This window comes from Olea europaea, chromosome 12, assembly GCF_002742605.1.
Source record: "Olea europaea var. sylvestris chromosome 12, O_europaea_v1, whole genome shotgun sequence".
Lineage (NCBI taxonomy): Eukaryota > Viridiplantae > Streptophyta > Magnoliopsida > Lamiales > Oleaceae > Olea > Olea europaea.
Genome location: NC_036248.1, coordinates 21132369 through 21151590, shown reverse-complemented (window position 1 = coordinate 21151590; position 19222 = coordinate 21132369). Strand labels below are relative to the sequence as shown.

The 19222-nt window shown below is 32.0% G+C and overlaps 2 protein-coding genes across 2 annotated transcripts; one reads left to right on the top strand and one right to left on the bottom strand.

Annotated features, from left to right (window-relative positions):
- Positions 1 to 8786: 8786 nt before the first annotated feature.
- On the bottom strand, positions 8787 to 10201 carry LOC111407026 (major pollen allergen Ole e 1-like). The gene is made up of 2 exons (XM_023036364.1): positions 9948 to 10201; positions 8787 to 9357 (listed from the first exon to the last, which is right to left on the bottom strand). The coding sequence occupies exons 1-2, from the start codon at positions 10129 to 10131 to the stop codon at positions 9026 to 9028; spliced, it is 516 nt and encodes a 171-aa protein (XP_022892132.1). The 5' UTR covers positions 10132 to 10201; the 3' UTR covers positions 8787 to 9025.
- A 4973-nt stretch (positions 10202 to 15174) lies between these two features.
- LOC111406757 (ethylene-responsive transcription factor 5-like) lies at positions 15175 to 17273 on the top strand. The gene is made up of 2 exons (XM_023036135.1): positions 15175 to 15556; positions 17245 to 17273. Exons 1-2 carry the CDS (start codon positions 15175 to 15177, stop codon positions 17271 to 17273), a joined length of 411 nt encoding a protein of 136 aa, XP_022891903.1.
- The last annotated feature ends 1949 nt before the right edge of the window (positions 17274 to 19222 follow it).

Sequence of the window (19222 nt, the reverse complement as noted above, 5' to 3'; positions counted from 1 at the left end):
ACGTGGGATTAATATTTTTCTTTCTTTCTTTCTTTTTTTTTTTTTACTCAACAACTTGAATTTTACATATTTTGATTTGTTTTTATTTTTTCTATGATACTGAGTAATTAATGCACAATTTTTCCCTTACTGTTATAACTCCTCAAATGTGTCATGCAGTGAATACTACTGGTACAGATTTCAGATAAGGTTCAATGTCAAATCAATGCTTTTTTAACTAGATGACTACTACAATAGCTAGATTTTTATAGAGAACCCCAACTACAAATTACATCAGAGCTATATCAAGGAATTGTTGACATAGTGAATACTGGAGAGACAATGGAAGATAAAGTTGGGAAAATAGTAGTCCTACCCTCTTCATTCGTTGGAAGACCTAGGAACATGCATAGCCCTTTTTAAACGATACAACATTGGTGCAAATATTTGGTAAATCTGTCTTTTTATAACAAAGACATACAACGTAGAATTGAATGAGATAAAAATAGCACGTAAAGAAGGACAACACCCTCAAAACAAACCAGATTTAACATCAAGAATCTTTAGAGATGAATTAATGGATTTGAAAGATTAGATTTAAAAAAAATATATATTTGGCAAGGTTGCTGCTTATGTATATGTCGTTTTTACCATATATCCATATGTTGATAATATTGTAAAGTGATAATTAGTAACGAGTGCGACTACCATGACAAGTATTTTCGCACAAAAATTTCGTTTTTGATATCCAATGGGTGGTTACTTACAAACTATATTTGCTGTTGCAGCATAATTTTCACATTAACATTGAAATATGCTTTGGACTCTAAGTTGTTAAGTATTTATATAAATATATATATATGACGAACATGACATAGAACCTCTTCATATATCATACGATGGTGCTACTAACATCCTAAATAAAATACAAGAGTTTGAAGATGGGTTTCTGCAAAAGAAGTTTCATGGAGAATGTATGAATTTTGATTGAACAGAAATGGTCTCCACCATTAATAAACCTACAACACCTTTTTAACCAACAATTTGTTTCATATTTGGATCAACGGGCTTATCCCAAGTTTTTCATTTGGATCATGTCACAAAACATTGTTGTCGAAGTATTTTGAAATGTGTAAAATATATATCGCAGCAAGAAATATTTTGTATAAAGAATTTTTCAAATGTTATGTGTGGGACAGAAAACGTCGAAAGTGGACAACCAAAAAAGGGCATGTTATCTCCCATTATGGCGACAAGTCCTAGTGAATGAAAAAGATATTACTTGTGATTATTATTGAACTATGTAAAATGACTTACCTCTTTTGAGTTCTCACTAATAGTTGATAAAATACATATATTCATCGTTTAAGGAGGTAGCATTTATAAGATAATAGCACTTATGACAACAACTTCGCGTGTAACATCATCAATAATACTAGGAGGCATAAGAGTCCATTCAATATTCAATATTCCACTCCAAACTAATGACTTGTAATATGAGATGAAGCATCAATGACCAAAAATAAAAACACAATAGAAATCATTGATAGAACTTTATGAGATATCTTGGACAATTTAGAACCAGTTCGTGGAAATACTTTTGTAATCAGAAGAGATTTTCTCCAAGTACTATCCATCATCTCAAGAGCAACAAGAAAACAAACAATAAAATAAAAGTTTGGCTAGATCGCATCTTTGGGAGAAAATGAAAATCTGCAACTAAATTAAAACATGTTTGCTCAAAATGAGAATCGATTTACAAAATACTTGATCCAAATTGAAAATAGAAATGAACCTCACGTAGGGATGGCTTCATCAACTTACCAAATGAGATAGTTATAGCAAGTGATGATGCTAAAATTTTGGAGTTACTACGGTTCTTTTGATTACATGACACAAAGTAGAATTCTTTCAACGAAAAATGAGCATCGTGATCATCTAAATGATAAATTAATTGGGTATTTCATGGAGAAAGTGAAGAATTTGTAAGCTTTGAAAAAGAAATAGGTGATACAAATTAATTTTACCAAGAGAAGTTTTGATATATTTTGTTGCCAAATGGTAATATCAAAAATAAACTGTTCACCAAGGAATCTAGGTCCATCAAACGATTTTTGCAATGGAACAAGAATGATTTACCGGGATTTTAAGAGACATGTTTCATGTAGAAATAACCGTTTCACAACATCTAGTTAGCTCCAAGCAAATGATGAAGGATATATATTCAAATTTAAGAGGAAACAAATTTCAATACATCTATACTTTACAATGACCATTAAGAATGCTCCAGGATAAACAGTGCTTACTATTGGGATGTACCTTCTTAAACATTTATTTTCTCACGAACAATTATATTTCACACTTTCTCGTAGAGTTTCAATTCAAATAAAAAAAATTTTAGTAGAAAGGAAAAAATAAAAAGAAGAAAAATTGTAGGACTTTGACAAAAAAAATATTTTTCATAAAGAAGTATTACTATAATTAAAATGTTACATTTTAGTTTGTTCAACCTTTCCACATATATACATAATTTCATAAAATGTTGTAATAATTTATATTCTTTTTAACAATTTTAATTTTTCCTTTAACAATATCAATAACTCAACTACTCTCGAAAAGGTATTAGTACTTTAAAAATATTCCTCATATAATTCATTAGATACATAAAACGTACAATGCATGTTCTTACTACTAATTTATATTTACATTTGGCAACAAAACTTAACTCCAAATAAACACCATATCTTCTCTCAAAATAATGTGCACTTTTTAAATTTCCAATATCATTAACAACAATCATTATTATTTCTTAATTTCCCTATAAAACTTTTATTTCTCTCACCACTACCATCACTTTCTATTCTCTCAATAAAAATGGCTGCAAATCCTCATCTCATTCTCCTCTTGCATAAAATTTTAGCTCCATTTGAATTAAATTCTATGCTTCATTAAATAATGGTTTTTCCAATCATATTCTTCATTATCACCGATCATAATTTTGTCTCTCTAAATTCTCACCAACTTTCTTTAATTATTTGTTGTTGATGGGAATGCTTTCAACAACTCCCTTGCTGAAAAATGGTTAGGTTTTCTAAAAAATAGTGGGTTCAAGCTACCTTTGAAACCAATTATACTGTCTAATACTTCAACAGTCTCCCCACCTCCATCATTCTCCTCATCGGCTCAATTGAAGTGTTTATTAGTTACGACCTTCAATAGCTCATCGTTAGCCTTCACATCCAACCCCTTCCTTATTGGGCTGTGAGTAGTTTATCGAATTGTAAGTTCTATTTTCGATTGTGAAGTGTGAACTATAATAATAATTGTCTCTGAATTTGGGTAGATACATTGTTTTCCTATGTGAAATTCCACCTTTGTCCACCTTTTTGGAAGAAAATGATGATATTAAATATATCGGTGTAATTAACATTCTTGATGTTGCCATCACATACTATCTATTGGCATTTGACATTACAGGAGGTCATGGCCACCTATTTTCCAATTTCTTGCTGATTTGCTTTTGGTTCTTTTAGCTTCCCCTATATCAATTCCAATTTACCTCGTGTTAAGGGATTTCATTTGACCTTATTTTATTCTAAAACCATGGGTATTGAACGTACCCGTAGTGGATGCGGAGAAAATTGTGGAAGTTGTTGACCTTACTTTTTGTAGAGGTGATGTGGCTAACAAATCCTAGCTCCTCCTGCTTCGACGCAAGCTTTGGTTCTGCATAATTGAATAAATCATTAGAGCATATAGCTAGACTCCGATGGTGGGAAAGGGAACCACAGGCACTCCAACGGTTAAGTCAGTACTAGTAAAATATGTCTAGATGTGGGATGATCTTAATAATCAAATATATCAAAGAAAAAGAGATTCAAAATTGGAAGGATATAGAGGACAAAAATAAATAGAATAGGGTTGCATAGTTTATAATGTAAATTTGTATTACCTTTGAACGGGAGTACTTGTGAACTTTTATAGTAGAAGTTGATAATGGTGAGCTATTGGATGAAGATAAATGTTGCATCATCCACATGGTTGGAATCTCTTGTCGTAGACATCAATCAATCATTCACAGGCGAGGCTGCAATGAGTATGGCGAAGGTGTAAGACTTTACATGACTTATTGATTGAGTGGAGTAGCCTTTTTCAGTGAGACGTCAAATCACCCACTTGCAACAAGATCTTTCATAAAGATCCTTCCTTGAGGTACCTCTATACATTCGCCTTAACCATTGTGGATTGGCTATGATTAATGGATTTGGTTTCATTGTATGGGTTCAACTACTAATCGGTTGGGCTATAATTGTCATGTCACCACAATGATGTGGCGTTCGTGCCTATATTTTCTTATAATAGGTTTTGCCACTTGGTTTTAATTAGAGCCTCGTTGACGAGACGTAACAATAATTTCTCAAGTTCGTGTATGGATATTCATATAATGTATGGACTAAGTTTAAAGAACATATCATCCTTTCTATTTATGGATCATTATGTGTCATATTTTTTATTTACGGATCATTTCAAGGAGGGACACATTAGTTCTATAGCATAATAGTCCTCCAAGTCCAAGCATAGTTGTTCATATAATGCATGAATTTAAGAAATAATTGAATATAAAACTGAAATAAGCTTTGATGAGGTCCTTGCATAGAGGGCTAGTCATTAGAAGCTGTTAAAGCCTATCACATGGCTGAAATAAGCTTTAGGGAGGACCATGCATAGAGGATGAGTTATTAAAAGCTTTGAAACCTATACAAGGCTGAAATAAGCTTTGGCGAGCCCATAGAGAGCAAGCCGTTATAAGCTGTTGAAGCCTATTACAAGGATGAAATTGGCTAAAGCTTGCTCTAGCATTAAGGGTGAACATGGTATGGGTTCTACTATGATACAACATATATGGGATGCATGCACAATGATTTTAATGTCTCGTCTTCCAAGAAAAGACAATTAGGCATTTTTCTTAAACTTTCGATTACCTACATAGTCTGTCTTCAAGTACCTTGTCTCAGACTTAGTCATCTCAATGATTTTTATAACTCTTGACCTAGATGCATAATCTTACATATGTGATGATTCCCTTTTTGCATTTATTCTTATCATTTGTTGATGTATGATTTTCTCCAGTATTGGGATGATGAGCTTTTCTTTGACAACAACAATGGAGAGACTGAATGCCTCATATAAGCTATTTAAAAGAATATCACACTTGGAATGCTCTTCAGTGTGATTCATTGGGAAGGTGGTTTTTCATTGAACGACTTGTAAGCTAGTACATTAATATCTTTCAACTCATTCATTGCACTCTTCCACTTTAGCACTATTGTTACCCTTGCTGCAGCCTAAAATAATTTATAAAGGTTAGAATTTTTTGTGCCAAGGTAAATTTTCTATAGGGATAAAGCAAAATACATGTGCTCATAGCCCTTTTGTGTTATCAAAAATGAATGTCCAAGTTCTGGGGTTATACATCCCTATGTAATCATCCAAAAACTCTACGAACTATTGTCAATTTGTTTTGTTCTCAGCGTCTACAATTGCCCATGCAATGAGAAACATGCAGTTCTCACTATCAGTGCCAATAACTACCAGCAACTGCCCAACTTATGCATATTTTTGCAACAACCATCCACCCAATAACAGGCCTATAGCCAGCATTAAACCCTTCCTTACATGCCTCTAAACATACGTATAATCTCTTAAAAGTATGACTGGAACCTTCAATCTACACTGTGCTACAGGGATTTGTTATCTTTAATTTCTGACCATAGTTCCCTAAAATTTTGTACTGCTCAACAACAATTCCATGCATTATTTCTACACATTTAGATCTTGTCCTGTAGAACTGATGCTTTGAGATCTCATACATGCTATTTTCTTTCATAGTTTCCACTCATCGATATTTTGGGATAAGACCTAAACTTTCTTATGTATTTTTTTTTGCCAGATAACTTGCATTAACCTTTTTATTTTGCCACACCATGGTATATGTTTACTCATCTCAGAATGTATTAATTCTAAGACTCATGTCTGGTTGTTGGTAGGCATATTACCTAGGGCTAGTCATCTTAACATCCAATTTTCAACTGTGTCCTTATATTTTTTACATATTTGAGTTGCCTAGAATTTTTATAGAGTACTGAACTACCACAAACCTTAGAGTCTTGCCATTGTCAAATTTCATCCTCGTATGAAAGAACATAGCATATTGTCATATATATTTTCAAACAACAAATTAATGTATATATTAAAATGTATTACCTATCTTGAACTTTGGATCATCTATATCAGTTGCAGGGTTAAACTAGCACTCATTTATCCTTCTGGTAGATGATCCCTCAACTTCAGTGTCACTAGGCAACCTTCTAAGCTCATCTGAGTTTTCATAATCTATTCTAGCTTCTTCTTGAGGAACTGCCTCACCTCCCTTCTCACTCTTACACTATCAATACCAATCTCAAAACTTTCATTCAACCTGAAATCTATCTTTTTCATCATTACTATCCTTGATAATATTTTCTTCCTGCTTATACTTTGAGCATTGAATTTCTCCAGAATAACCTCTTCATATTTATCACTGTGGTTAGGATATGTGGAATCTACTCACATATCATGTACCAGGTCTTCTTACTCAGTAGGATGATTAGTGTCCACCTTAATATGTGGTTCAATTTTACATTCAGTAGTAACTATATTTGTAGTGAAGTTAGCCTCAAATTGTTATGATTAATAGTGCTGCACCTTAGATTTATCGTCATGCACCTCAGATCCACCAACCTCCACATCAAATCCACCACGTTTTACCTCAGATTCACCATTATGCACCTATGGTACACCATGTTGCACCTTAAATTCACTAGCCTGTACCTCAATACGTGGTTCAATATGTTCCACACCAGTTTCACTTTGTTGTACCTAATTTTCATCACACTTCACATCATTTTCACCAACTTGTACCTCAGACTCAACACCTTGCACCTCTGATTCATGAATCTTATATTGTACCTCATATAAGTTTGCTTCAAAACCACCATCAAAATTTACCCTGACCACTGGTTCAACCCTCTTAAATCAACCTTTGTTTTCTCAAACTCTGCATCTTCAATACATCAGTTTTGGCAGGGTAATTTCAATTCTATTCAATGTAGCCTCTTCAACATCATCTTATGCTTCAAGATAACTAGCTTTTCATCTGCTTCCATGTCATCTGCTTTATCAACTATGTACAAGTCATCATTTTCTAATGATTAATCATAAATCTCAATAGCGTATCATCGTTAGTGCTCATCCACTATTCATCATGTACTTCAAACTTTTGAACCTTGACCAACTCCTCACAGTCGACCAAATAAACATACTTATATTCTATTTCATCCAATGGCAACTCCAAACCCTCAACTACAAGCAAGCAATACAATTCGGCCATCCTATCATCACCAAGCAACTTTGCTCTATTCATGAAATTTGAATATTTAACCAACCAGAATGACGCTTCACTCAATATTTTCTTCTTTTATCTTGTACAGATATTTGATTCTATTAGAATATCCCAACATCTTCATAGCATTTTACTAAAGAAATCTATTGAAGAAATTAGGTTTGTCATGGTGTAGATAACTTATTTTCCCATGCTCCTACACAAAATTTCTCATCTATCTAAATAAAATTCAACTATGATGAAGGCGTATGCTAAAGTAATTTGAATTTTCCCCCGAGCAAAACAATGGAAAAAAAATCCTAACCCTTTTCAGTTCGAGCAATGCACATGTACGAACAAGCTATTACATAGTATATTAAGTTCCAAGCAATCAAATCACTTAACATATTCATATTTTCCAATACATAAAGACAAGCATTGCGTATGACTTGTAATCATAGTATTTCATATCGTAGATGGGAAAAAGTGAGCACACTTATTATACACAGATTGGGAAAAGAACCTTGAATATAGTCTCCAATATTTGATGGATGGTCATCTTCTTCTTTATACCTTTTATCTTCTTCTTCTTCTTGGGTTTTTGTAGGTTCTTATTTTATGGTATTTGTTAAGTTGATTGTCCAAAGCCTGTTTTCATACAAAAATATGTTAATAACAAAGAAAAGAATATCTATTTTCACTTTCGTATATCCATTTCGTTTTACAACTTCAGTATGTATAATGCTATACTTCAATATTATAAAGTTAATGATAATAAATGAATGGTAAGGCTTAAAACATGCCTCAAATTAGATTCAAAATGACAGTACACAATAAACAAAACTAAAGCTAAAATGACACTATTTTTAGCATTGGTATGCATCTACCAATATATATTTTCCACCCGCTACAAAAATAAATCATTCAAAAGCAATATAAAAAAGACACAATTAATAAGTCAAAGTCAGCAATTAATTTTAACCACAAATTTTTTGAGATCCACAACTTTTCAATTATAAATTTCATCAACTTTTATAAAATCTACTTATTTATTTTATTTAACTTGAACAGGGGCCAAGTAAAGGGCCATGGTGTAATTTGAAGTTCCTCATAGAGAACACGACAGACAAAATATAAACCGAAACATAAAGTCTAGTGATAATAACTCTGGAAAAAATATTCGAACCTACGTAAATTTTACTTTAATTAACTGAAATAGTGTAAGTAAATTATTTCCAGATAATACCATATTGAAATCATGTGGAATGGGAATCTTGTACAGAAATAAAAAGGTGCCGATTGCCTTGATAAAGGAAAAGCAGTGTTATATTCGAAGTTATTATAGTTTTTCCCTCCTAATAAATAAATGGTAGGCTACATCAAATAATAGAAGAAAATCATAATATATTACATTTATTGTTTATCTCATAATTGAAAAACTTTATTGTCTTTTCGCAAGGTAATTCTTGGGAACTTACAGAAATTACAAAGCAAAATTATTCTATACTACAAGGCACTCTAATTGGGCCATAAAAAGCCTTGACAAAAAGGCCACATAATTATTTAGCTACAATAAAGTGAGGAAACTAAGGTTCTCGTAATAAATTAACATCTTCGTTTTGATCTTCACATATTTGGGGGATACATACCCAACTTATTATAGACCTGTGCACATTTTGGAAGAGCCTCTTTCTTGTAAAATCCAAGAGGATTTATGGTGCGTGTGGTGCCATTTACAGTATTGAGTATAAATTTCAATGATGGTTTTGCCCATCCTTCAGTAGGAATTTCATTACAATCTTTTCTGCCACTTGAAATCAGTGTGATTTCACAGAACTCATTCTTGTGATCACGTTCCACGAGCATGCTATAGAGTCCTTCCGCTCTCGTGTAACCCACCTCAGTAAATGTTATGTCTCCATTCTTCTTCTCTCTGCATTGGAGGCGTACACTGGCACCTACAAGTCGAGATTTGAGGTATAAATTATGGATTTTATCTATTATAATCATTTTCCTCAACTATACATACACCATCGCCAAGAAGATGAATGAATGCACAACAAAGGAATTCTTATAACCAAGGACTCATTTCATTGGAGTATTCAGATAAAGTGTGTATCGTTATTATTACATGCCCACGTTGCAGAATGAAAAAGAAATGATATGTTATATGAAGTTTAAACCATCCACAATATCGTTATTATTACATGCCCACGTTGCAGAATGAAAAAGAAATGATATGTTATATGAAGTTTAAACCATCCACAATCTTAGTTCTTAACATGTCTTCTCCTGTGTTTAGGCTCTTGCACAAATAATTTTAAACAAGTGACTGCAATTCTACATGCTCGATCTCTATTAGCATGCGAAATTATCTCATAAACTGTTAGATAAGGAAATTTAGCAACAATTGAAGCAACAAATTTAGGTTTTACTGAAATTTTACAAATGTGGAAACAAAAATTCAACTTGAATAGCCTTTTTTTTAAATAACATGGAAAAAAATATATAATATGAGCAGCATTTTGTACAAATTATAACTATATACCTGGGATGAATTCGCTAAGTTCATTAATAAATCCAGCACGACATGTATCACAATAAACCTGCCCCTGAATGTGAAATTGAGAAACAGGAGGTTGGGGAATGTCTTCTGAGTAGATGACGCTAGGGAAGGACAAGAAGCATAAAGAAACAATGAAGAGAATTGAAACTTGAATAAATTTTGTCATACTTTCTTTTTGGGTATTGTTGTTTAGAAAGATCAAAGTATTTTTTTATTTTTTTTGTGTTTTGTACCAACTCAACATTATTATTTATAGAGAAGTTGGTTGGTTAATATTCTATAGACGGTTATTTCTATGTGGTCAAATTTAGGATCTATTCATTTTTTACTGGATCTTAATTTAGAATCTTGAAACCGTTTTCTATATTTAACAATATGTATTTTTTTATTTTTAAATAAATTTTAAAATTTTAAAAAGACCTTTAATCAGAAATCATGAATTTTTTCTATTTTTAGGCTGCTTTCCGAAACTAGACTGATAAATGACAGTTCCTGGAATTTGAGCTTGCTTCATTTGCTAATGTCTAGCGTCTGCAACTCTATGTATTAATATATTCACACTTGAGAGTGTTACAAATAAGACAGCGGATGTACATACAATCAGGACTAAACTCTCCCCCTCTCTTTTGTAATTGGCGTGTGAGGTTTATTAGAATTATTGCATAAAATTAAAGTATATCTCCTAGATTTGAACTCTGCTTATGCGGTAGTCATTTTAATTTCAGGCTTACTGAAAATTCAGTCATTTTTAGGTTTGAAACATGTGGAACTCTGCATATTTATTTAGTAATGAAGATTGCAGCAATGCGCAAGTGTATTCCCATTCTGGACAAAAGTAATAATTGATATGCATAAAAGTTGAAATTAAGCTACTTATTTTGATCGTTCAAATTAAGTAACTTTTTTTAAGTTATCCACCCGTTTCTTCACAAGAAGTAAATTTTACATTTTAAAGCCTGCACATACATGCTCTAATAACGAATTAGACATGAAAAAGTTTGATTGCTTATAGCGTGACTGTTGGGTTTTTTGATACCCAATAATCCGGGCGATGATTTAAAACAGTTGTTGGATTATTTATCGACAACATGGACTTGGCTCGACTCGGAGATGAACTACACTTTTGGATGGTTCGGGTTTGGGTTGAATGATAATTTGGTTAGTTGGACCATTTAGTGATTAATATGGAGTTAAATATTGGCCCATTAGTTTAGGTTAATTGGTAGCCCGCTTAGTGAACCCTAGGCCCAATTAGAGTGACCTAAACTAACCTATATATATGTATTTATTTCCCAGCCGTTTTTTGGTGGTGTTTGTTGTATCAATGGAGAGGAGAGTTGAGAGAAGAGAGGCAACCGAGAGAGAGGGAAGCCATGTGAGGTTGTGAGTAAGATTCAACCAGTGTTCTTCTTCCTCTCCATACCTTTGTGGATTGTTAACACTACCACCCTTCTCCTTTGTAGGGTTAGAGAGAAAGAGAGTAGTCCAAAATGAAGGTGAAAGTTTCGGGTTGAGTCAAGGTAAATCAGTGTTCGTTTGATTGTTTTCTGAGCTCGGAATCAAGATTTATCGAGGGATTTCCGCTACAGTGACAACCTGCTCGATTCAAGATCTTGCCAATGCAGGAGCCACTAAGAGACCAACTTGCTGTGTTCTGCTACCAACCAAGCCCACCAAGGTGGAAATTACCCAGGAGGAATAAGAAAAGTTGAAGGGAAATTACAATCAGGTTGCGTCAGAAGTATCTGAATTTGCTAATTCTATGTTCTAATGGGCTAGATTCATAATGAAGATTGTACGCTTTATTTTAGTTTCATAAAAATGCTTTTCGTATCATTTCTGGGTTTCGGTGAAGTTGCTCTAAAACTAAACATGGGAAATTTTTTCGTCTTTTTATATCAAAAAACTCTTGTAAGACTGAGAAACAAAAATGGATTCATGCATTTGAGCTCAGTTCAGTCCAAATAAAATTTAGTCTCTCTTTGATCTTGCTAGAAATCAGATTTTTAGCATAATTTGTGACTTTAAAAGTCAATTTTTAAAATAAGAATAGTGGCTCAAAAAATACATCCAAATGGGCAAAATTATTTTGTTAAAAGCGAAAGTATGAATGTCGAGGGATGTTATATTTCTTTTGGGTCATAATTTCTCGTCAAAGATATTGTAAAATACAATTTAGTTCTTCATAATTGTTAATAAAAATTTATTATTGTAAAAAAAAAAAAATAAAAAATAAAAAAATGAGGACAAGACAGGAATTTATTGTTAATGTTAATTTTATTTTTAGAGGTTCGGTCTTCCAATATTTAGGGGTATATAACGCCATAATTGGGGTTGTCTTTGTCGGTTGTGCCTGCCTCGAGCCCAATTTTTATTGTACATATTTAAATATGAATATTTTTTAACCTATTATCCAAGTTCAAGTTTGTTTTAATAAATTCCAATTTTAAATTTAGCCTACTCTCACTCCACTCTTTTCAATATTTAGCCCTTGTTTGACAATTCTTATTTGTAAAAAATAATGTTTTGAATAATGATTTTTAAGAGAATGTAAGGTTAAAAGTAAGGAAAAATTTTGGTTTTACATGTAGAATATTTTATTGTGTGAATATATAGTTAAAAACGAGTATGTAAAAAAATATTTCCAAATAATAATTGTCAAACTGAAGCTTAGTCTTGTTTGTTTTAATTAAAAATTATTTTAATAAATTTTCATAAAAGTTGTTTTGTATTGTGTCTAGTTGAAATTACACCTATACAGAATTTTGAGGAGCACAATTCAGAAAATAAATGTAAAGAATCTTATAAAAACTCAGATACTTATTCATCTTTTAATATTATAAAATCATATTAATTAAGATAGATATCCACTCCACCTCATTGTCAAACCTAAATTTCTCTCTCTAGTCTTTACACTCTCTCCCCTCTCTCAAGCGATTTTAAACCTAAAATTTTCATCCTCTTCATCGTCTCATTCCCATCTCCCTCCTCACTTTCTCCATTCTCTTTGTCGATGACATAGCCGCATGTCACCGCTTCAAGAAGCAAACAGTATCCATCATCTTCGCCATGTGCCACCATTGTCTTTGCTCTCCTCTTCCTCCTCCATTCTTTATTTGTTAACTACGGCAGCACGCTGCATTACGGTCATGCGAAGCGGCCTTTGTCAATCGTTGTGCACAACTCGGAGCGACACCACACTGCTACGACACTATGCAACTGCGTGCAACACTCACAAGCTGCATCCCTGAGTGTTGTTGAGAACTCCGATAAAGCAGTTGATCGGAGAATCCACCACAAATGATGGTGATTGTTGCAGGTTTGGGGTATTGTTGGTGGGGTGGTGGCCGTAGTGTGGTAGCATTGCATGAGATGGTGAATTCTAGTAGGCAGTGGTGGTGGTTGATTGGAGCTGCAAATGAATGTGGAGGTGGTTGTTAAAGCAGGTGATTGTGGGTGTGGCCATGGTGGTTGATTTGAGAATTTTGGATCTTTTTTTTGTGGGGTTTGGGTGGTGGCGACGGATCTATGCAATTGTAGTGATGGTGGTGGATCTAGCAATTGTGGTGCGGTGGTGGTATAGGTGGTTGATGGCGATGAGGCATTAGTTTTATTTGTTAGAGTAGTGGTGGTAGCAGCTTCCATATTTTGGCGATGGCGGGGCGGTCAAGGATGATGGTCGTGGCAGTGCGATGGTGAGATGTCGGTGGCGATGGGTTTGTCGGGTAGTTGTGGATTTGGCGCGACAATGTGATGGTGTTTTTCTGCGATGTGTTGATTTGTTTGAGGTGGTGGTGTTGCTGTCAGGAGGTGGTGGTTTTGGCAGCAACGTGCCTTAGTGACACTATTGGAGGCAGTTGTGAGATGGTGGTTCCAAGTGTTGTTGGTGGTCACACATTATTTGGTTCATTAAATTAGTTAATCCGTGATTAATAAACAATACATGTCCAATGAAAAAGATAAATTGTGACAAAAAAATAATGTGACTTAAAAAAATTGTTAATTCGTGATCGGTAATTTACTAATTTTTGAGTGTCTTAATAAGTTGCAACTTATAATATTTGTGATTTGTGACAAATAAATAAATTGTGACGTATAAATTTTTAATTTGTGATCATGAACAAATTGTGACCTATAAAATTTTTGAATTGTGACCGTATAATAATTTGTGGCAAATAAAAATTATAATTTGTTATCGAAAAATAATATGTAATTAACTAAATTGTTAATTTGTAGCCAAATTATATAGATTTGTGGCTTTTATATAAATTGAACTAATAAAATATGTAATTAATTAAATCAAAAATAAATTTTAATAAGTATCTGATTTTTGAAATTTGAAACCTTTGTTCTTATTTTTGAAATGGATGATACTTTACTTCTTAGCTATAAATTTTTCCCTTGAACTACTAAAATATATAATTAATTAATTAAATTGTAAATAAATTTTAATAAGTATTTGATTTTGAAATTTGAAACCTTTGTTCTTACTTTCGAAATGGAGATACTTAACTTCTAAGCTATAAATTTTTCCCTTGTATCGATATGGCTCGTTTGTTGGATCATGTCTAGTTTGGACATTTCAACCCACTTTGGTCCATATTGATCATCTAATGCTTTTAGTAGTTTATATATATTAATGATTAAATTATATGAAATATTTCATCGTCTATACTATTGCTAATTGTACTCCAATTGAGCTACATTATTTAAAAACTCAAATTTTTCGAATTCATTTTCAATTACACTTCTTCCTAAAAACCCACACATCTTTCCCAAAAAAAAAAAAAAATTCTCTTGCAAAAAAAGTCAATTTTTTGTTTTTTGCTTTTTGTTTTTTGTTTTTTTGTTTTTATTTTTTATGAAGGATGGAGCTCAAACAGAAGTCACTGTCAAACATACCATAAAAATCCTATAAAACATAAAATAAAATCTAAAATTTGCATGATTGTGTGGAATTAGCTTGGAAATGGGTTCTCAATGGAAGACATAACGTATGAACCATAAAGCATTTCTAATAAAATTAAGAAAAAGACAGTGCTATCAAACCTCACCACTTCTGTATTTGCACGCACTCACACCTATGTATTCCAATAGCATTCTTAAAAATCTTTTGATAATGTCACAAGATGCTTCATTTCTTCATGCCAGAAGCCTACTATGAAACCTCCTTCCCAAGAACCCTAACCACCTTATATCTTTGGAAGAAATGAAGCATCTTGTGGCATTACCAGAAATAAAACCAGAAATAATTGCTACAGATCCTCAAAAAGAGAGTGAAAAAAAATTTGAGTGGGAAAATAGAACTACAAACGATCACAGTACTGTGGAAGTAAAGGTTGATCGTGAATTGATGAAAAATCAGGTTTTTGAGGATCAGAGACGTTACCGAGGTGTGATGCAGCATCCTTGGCGAAAATTCGCAGCAGAGATTCGTGATCCTAACCGGAAGGAGACTCTTGTGTGGCTCGGGACATTTGACACGGCAGTGGAGGCATCGAAAGCTTATGACAGGGCGGCTTTTAAACTTAGAGGAAGCAAAGCGATACTGAATTTGCCGCTTGAAGCAGGCCAATCCAACCCCTCTTCCAGTATATGACATCCTCAAGAAGGCTACAGAGAATTGTTGAATATTAAAATTAAATAAATAAATATGTGCCCTCCATTCCTCTAACTATTAATTTAACTTCAAAATCTAGTCCATTTAAAGTATCCATAGATCATGTTTTACTTATGTTTAATAGTATTTTTGGGGGAGAGGAGAGATTATTGATTTCTTTTGTTTCTACTCCCTTAATTCAGTGTAGTGTGAGACTTATCGATTTTGTGTACTAGACTATTATTTTTTTTTTCCGAATGCAATGACAATTTCTTTTAAAAATTTAATTTTTGTACTTCCATTTAAATTAAAAATTTTTAAAGATAATTTAATATCTAATCTACAATATATAAAAAGAAAGAATCGAGGAGAAACTTTTGAATACAATTTCCTTATATATATTTAGCTATATGCCCAATATACCCTTTCTCATAATTTATATTAATAACAGTAATTCGTGTAATAAGTTGTTGTTTAAGGAGAAATTTTTGAATATCAATTTTACTCTTATATAGCAATATGCGCAACATATCCTCACCCCTTATTTTATTCTCATAATTTACATTAATAACACTAATTCATATAATGAGTTGATATTTTAATTACCTTATAGTATTCATCCTTAAAATGTTAATATACTATTATTAGTTAACATTTGATACTTATTGATTTGAATACTGTTATTAATTTTTGATTTTTTTTAATACATGTGTTAAATGAATGGTAAGGCTTTTAAATCCATAATTACAATCTTTAAATCTTTTATTAATCAAATACATAGTTACAGAAAATTTCATTTTTTCATAATATATATATATAATAATTCGGGCATTAGGTTATATTTTAACTTGTATTGTAATATCCACCATTAGATCATAATATACAATTATTACTTACCATTTGAAACTTATTGATTTGATTACTTTTTTAAATTTGAATTTTTTTTCCTAATAAATGTGGAAAATAGTATAAGACATTTACAAGTTTTGAACTAGAATATATAGCCATCGAAATCATATTTACGATGCTTTTTTTTATTTTTTATTTTTACCATTTTCTTTACAATTTAGATTGGATTTTATGAAATGAATAATAAAAGTTGTACCTCCAAATATTTATAAAAATTGAAAATTTGGAATGCAAATTTTAAATATTCTGAAACGATACCTTTTTTTTGAGAATTTTAAACCAAGTAAGGAATAAGTGAGAAAAATTATGTGAAATCTCTCTACTCTCAATTCTCGAGTATAAACTTGAAATATTTTTTAAAGGCACAAGGCCTATCGATGATTTTTTATTTTTTATTTTATTATTATTATTTTTTTGTGGTGACGAAGTTGCAATTAGTGCTCGAAAAATTATCATATTGGATTATTAGTTTTGGATTTATATTCTACAAAATCTGCAGAGCCTTGATGTTCTAGCTGAAATACATTTGCATCTTGGTTATCAGCTTCAGCACAAATTTTTCATTTATAAATTACTTTGTTTTAACTACAGAAAATTTAATTCTAATAACTTAGTTTTGTACATATTACACGTGGGATTAATATTTTTTTTTTTTTTACTTAGCAACTTGAATTTTACATATTTTGATTTGTTTTTTTTTTTTCTATGATACTGAGTAATTAATGCACAATTTTTCCCTTACTGTTATAACTCCTCAAATGTGTCATGCAGTGAATACTACTGGTACAGATTTCAGATAAGGTTCAATGTCAAATCAATGCTTTTTTAACTAGATGACTACTACAATAGCTAGATTTTTATAGAGAACGCCAACTACAAATTACATCAGAGCTATATCAAGGAATTGTCGACATAGTGAATACTGGAGAGATCAATGGAAGATAAAGTTGGGAAAATAGTAGTCCTATCGTCTTCATTCGTTGGAAGACCTAGGAACATGCATAGCCCTTTTTAGACGATACGACATCGGTGCAAATATTTGGTAAAGCTGTATTTTTATAACAAAGACATGCAATGTAGAATTGAATGAGATAAAAATAGAACTTAAAGAAGTAAAGAAGGACAACACCCTCAAAACAAACCAGATTTAACATCAAGAATCTTTAGAGATGAATTAATGGATTTGAAAGATCAGATTTAAAAAAATATATATTTGGCAAGGTTGCTGCTTATGTATATGTCGTTTTTACCATATATCCATATGTTGATAATATTGTAAAGTGATAATTTTACTATGAGTGCTGACTAACATGACAAGTATTTTCGCACAAAAATTTCGTTTTTGATATCCAATGGGTGGTTACTTACAAACTATATTTGCTGTTGCAGCATAATTGTCACATTAACATTGAAAAATGCTATGGACTGTAAGTTGTTAGTATTTATATAAATATAATACAATGAACATGACACATAACCTGTTCATATATCATACGATGGTGCTTCTAACATCATAAATAAAATACAAGAGTTTCAAGATGGGTTTCTGCAAAAGAAGTTTCATGGAGAATATATGAATTTTGATTGAACAGAAATAGTCTCCAACATTAATAAACCTACAACTTCACCTTTTAACCAAAAAATTGTTTCATATTTGGATCAACGGGCTAAGCCCAAGTTTTTCATTTGGATCATGTCACAAGAACATTGTTGACGAAGTATTTTGAAATGTGTAAAATATTTATTGCACCAAGAAATGTTTTGTATAAGGAATTTTTCAAACGTTATGTGTGGGACAGAAAACGTCGAAAGTGGACAACCAAAAAAGGGCATGTTATCTCCTGCATTGGGGCGACAAGTCCTAGTGAATGAAAAAGATATTACTTGCGATTATTATCGAACTATGTAAATGACTTACCTCTTTTGAGTTCTTACTAATAGTTGATAAAATACATATGTTCATCGTTTAAGGAGGTAGCATTTATAAGATAATAGAACTTATGACAGCAACTTCATGTGTAACAACATCAATAATACTAGGAGGCATAACAGTCCATTCAATATTCAATATTCCACTCCAAACTAATGAATCAAAAATGTGTAATATATCAAAGCAGAGTACTACAACATAATTGATTCGATAGGCAAGACTTATAATATGAGATGAAGCATCAATGACCAAAAATAAAAACACAATAGAAATCATTGATAGAATGAATATCTTGGACAATTTAGAACCAGTTCGTGGAAATACTTTTGTAATCAGAAGAGATTTTCACCAAGTAATATCTATCATCTCAAGAGCAACAAGAAAACAAACAATAGAACAAAATTTGGCTAGATCTCATCTTTGGGAGAAAATGAAAATCTATAACTAAATGAAAACATGTGTGCTCAAAATGAGAATCGATCTACAAAATACTTGATCCAAATTGAAAATAGAAATGAACCTCACATAGGGATGGCTTGATCAACTTACCAAATGAGATAGTTATAGCAAGTGATGATGCTAAAATTTCGAAGTTACTACAGTTCTTTTGATTAAATGACATAACGTAGAATTCTTTCAATGAAAAATGAGTATCTTGATCACCTCAATGACAAATTAATTGGATATTTCATAGAGAAAGTGAAATGTTTGTAAGCTTTGAATAAGCAATACATGATACAAATTAATTTTACCAAGAGGAGTTTCGAAATATTTTGTTGTCAAATGGAATCTCATCACATAAGTTAATATAAAAAAAAA

What these genes read in the sequence shown, in the direction of transcription:
- LOC111407026 (XM_023036364.1), bottom strand. Translation starts at nt 10,131, where the DNA reads ATGACAAAATTTATTCAAGTTTCAATTCTCTTCATTGTTTCTTTATGC. An exon ending in ACTTAGCGAATTCATCCCAG is followed by an intron (nt 9,358 to 9,947) that starts GTATATAGTTAT and finishes CTCGACTTGTAG; the next exon opens with GTGCCAGTGTACGCCTCCAA.
- LOC111406757 (XM_023036135.1), top strand. Translation starts at nt 15,175, where the DNA reads ATGAAGCATCTTGTGGCATTACCAGAAATAAAACCAGAAATAATTGCT. An exon ending in CCAATCCAACCCCTCTTCCA is followed by an intron (nt 15,557 to 17,244) that starts GTATATGACATC and finishes TGTGTCATGCAG; the next exon opens with TGAATACTACTGGTACAGAT.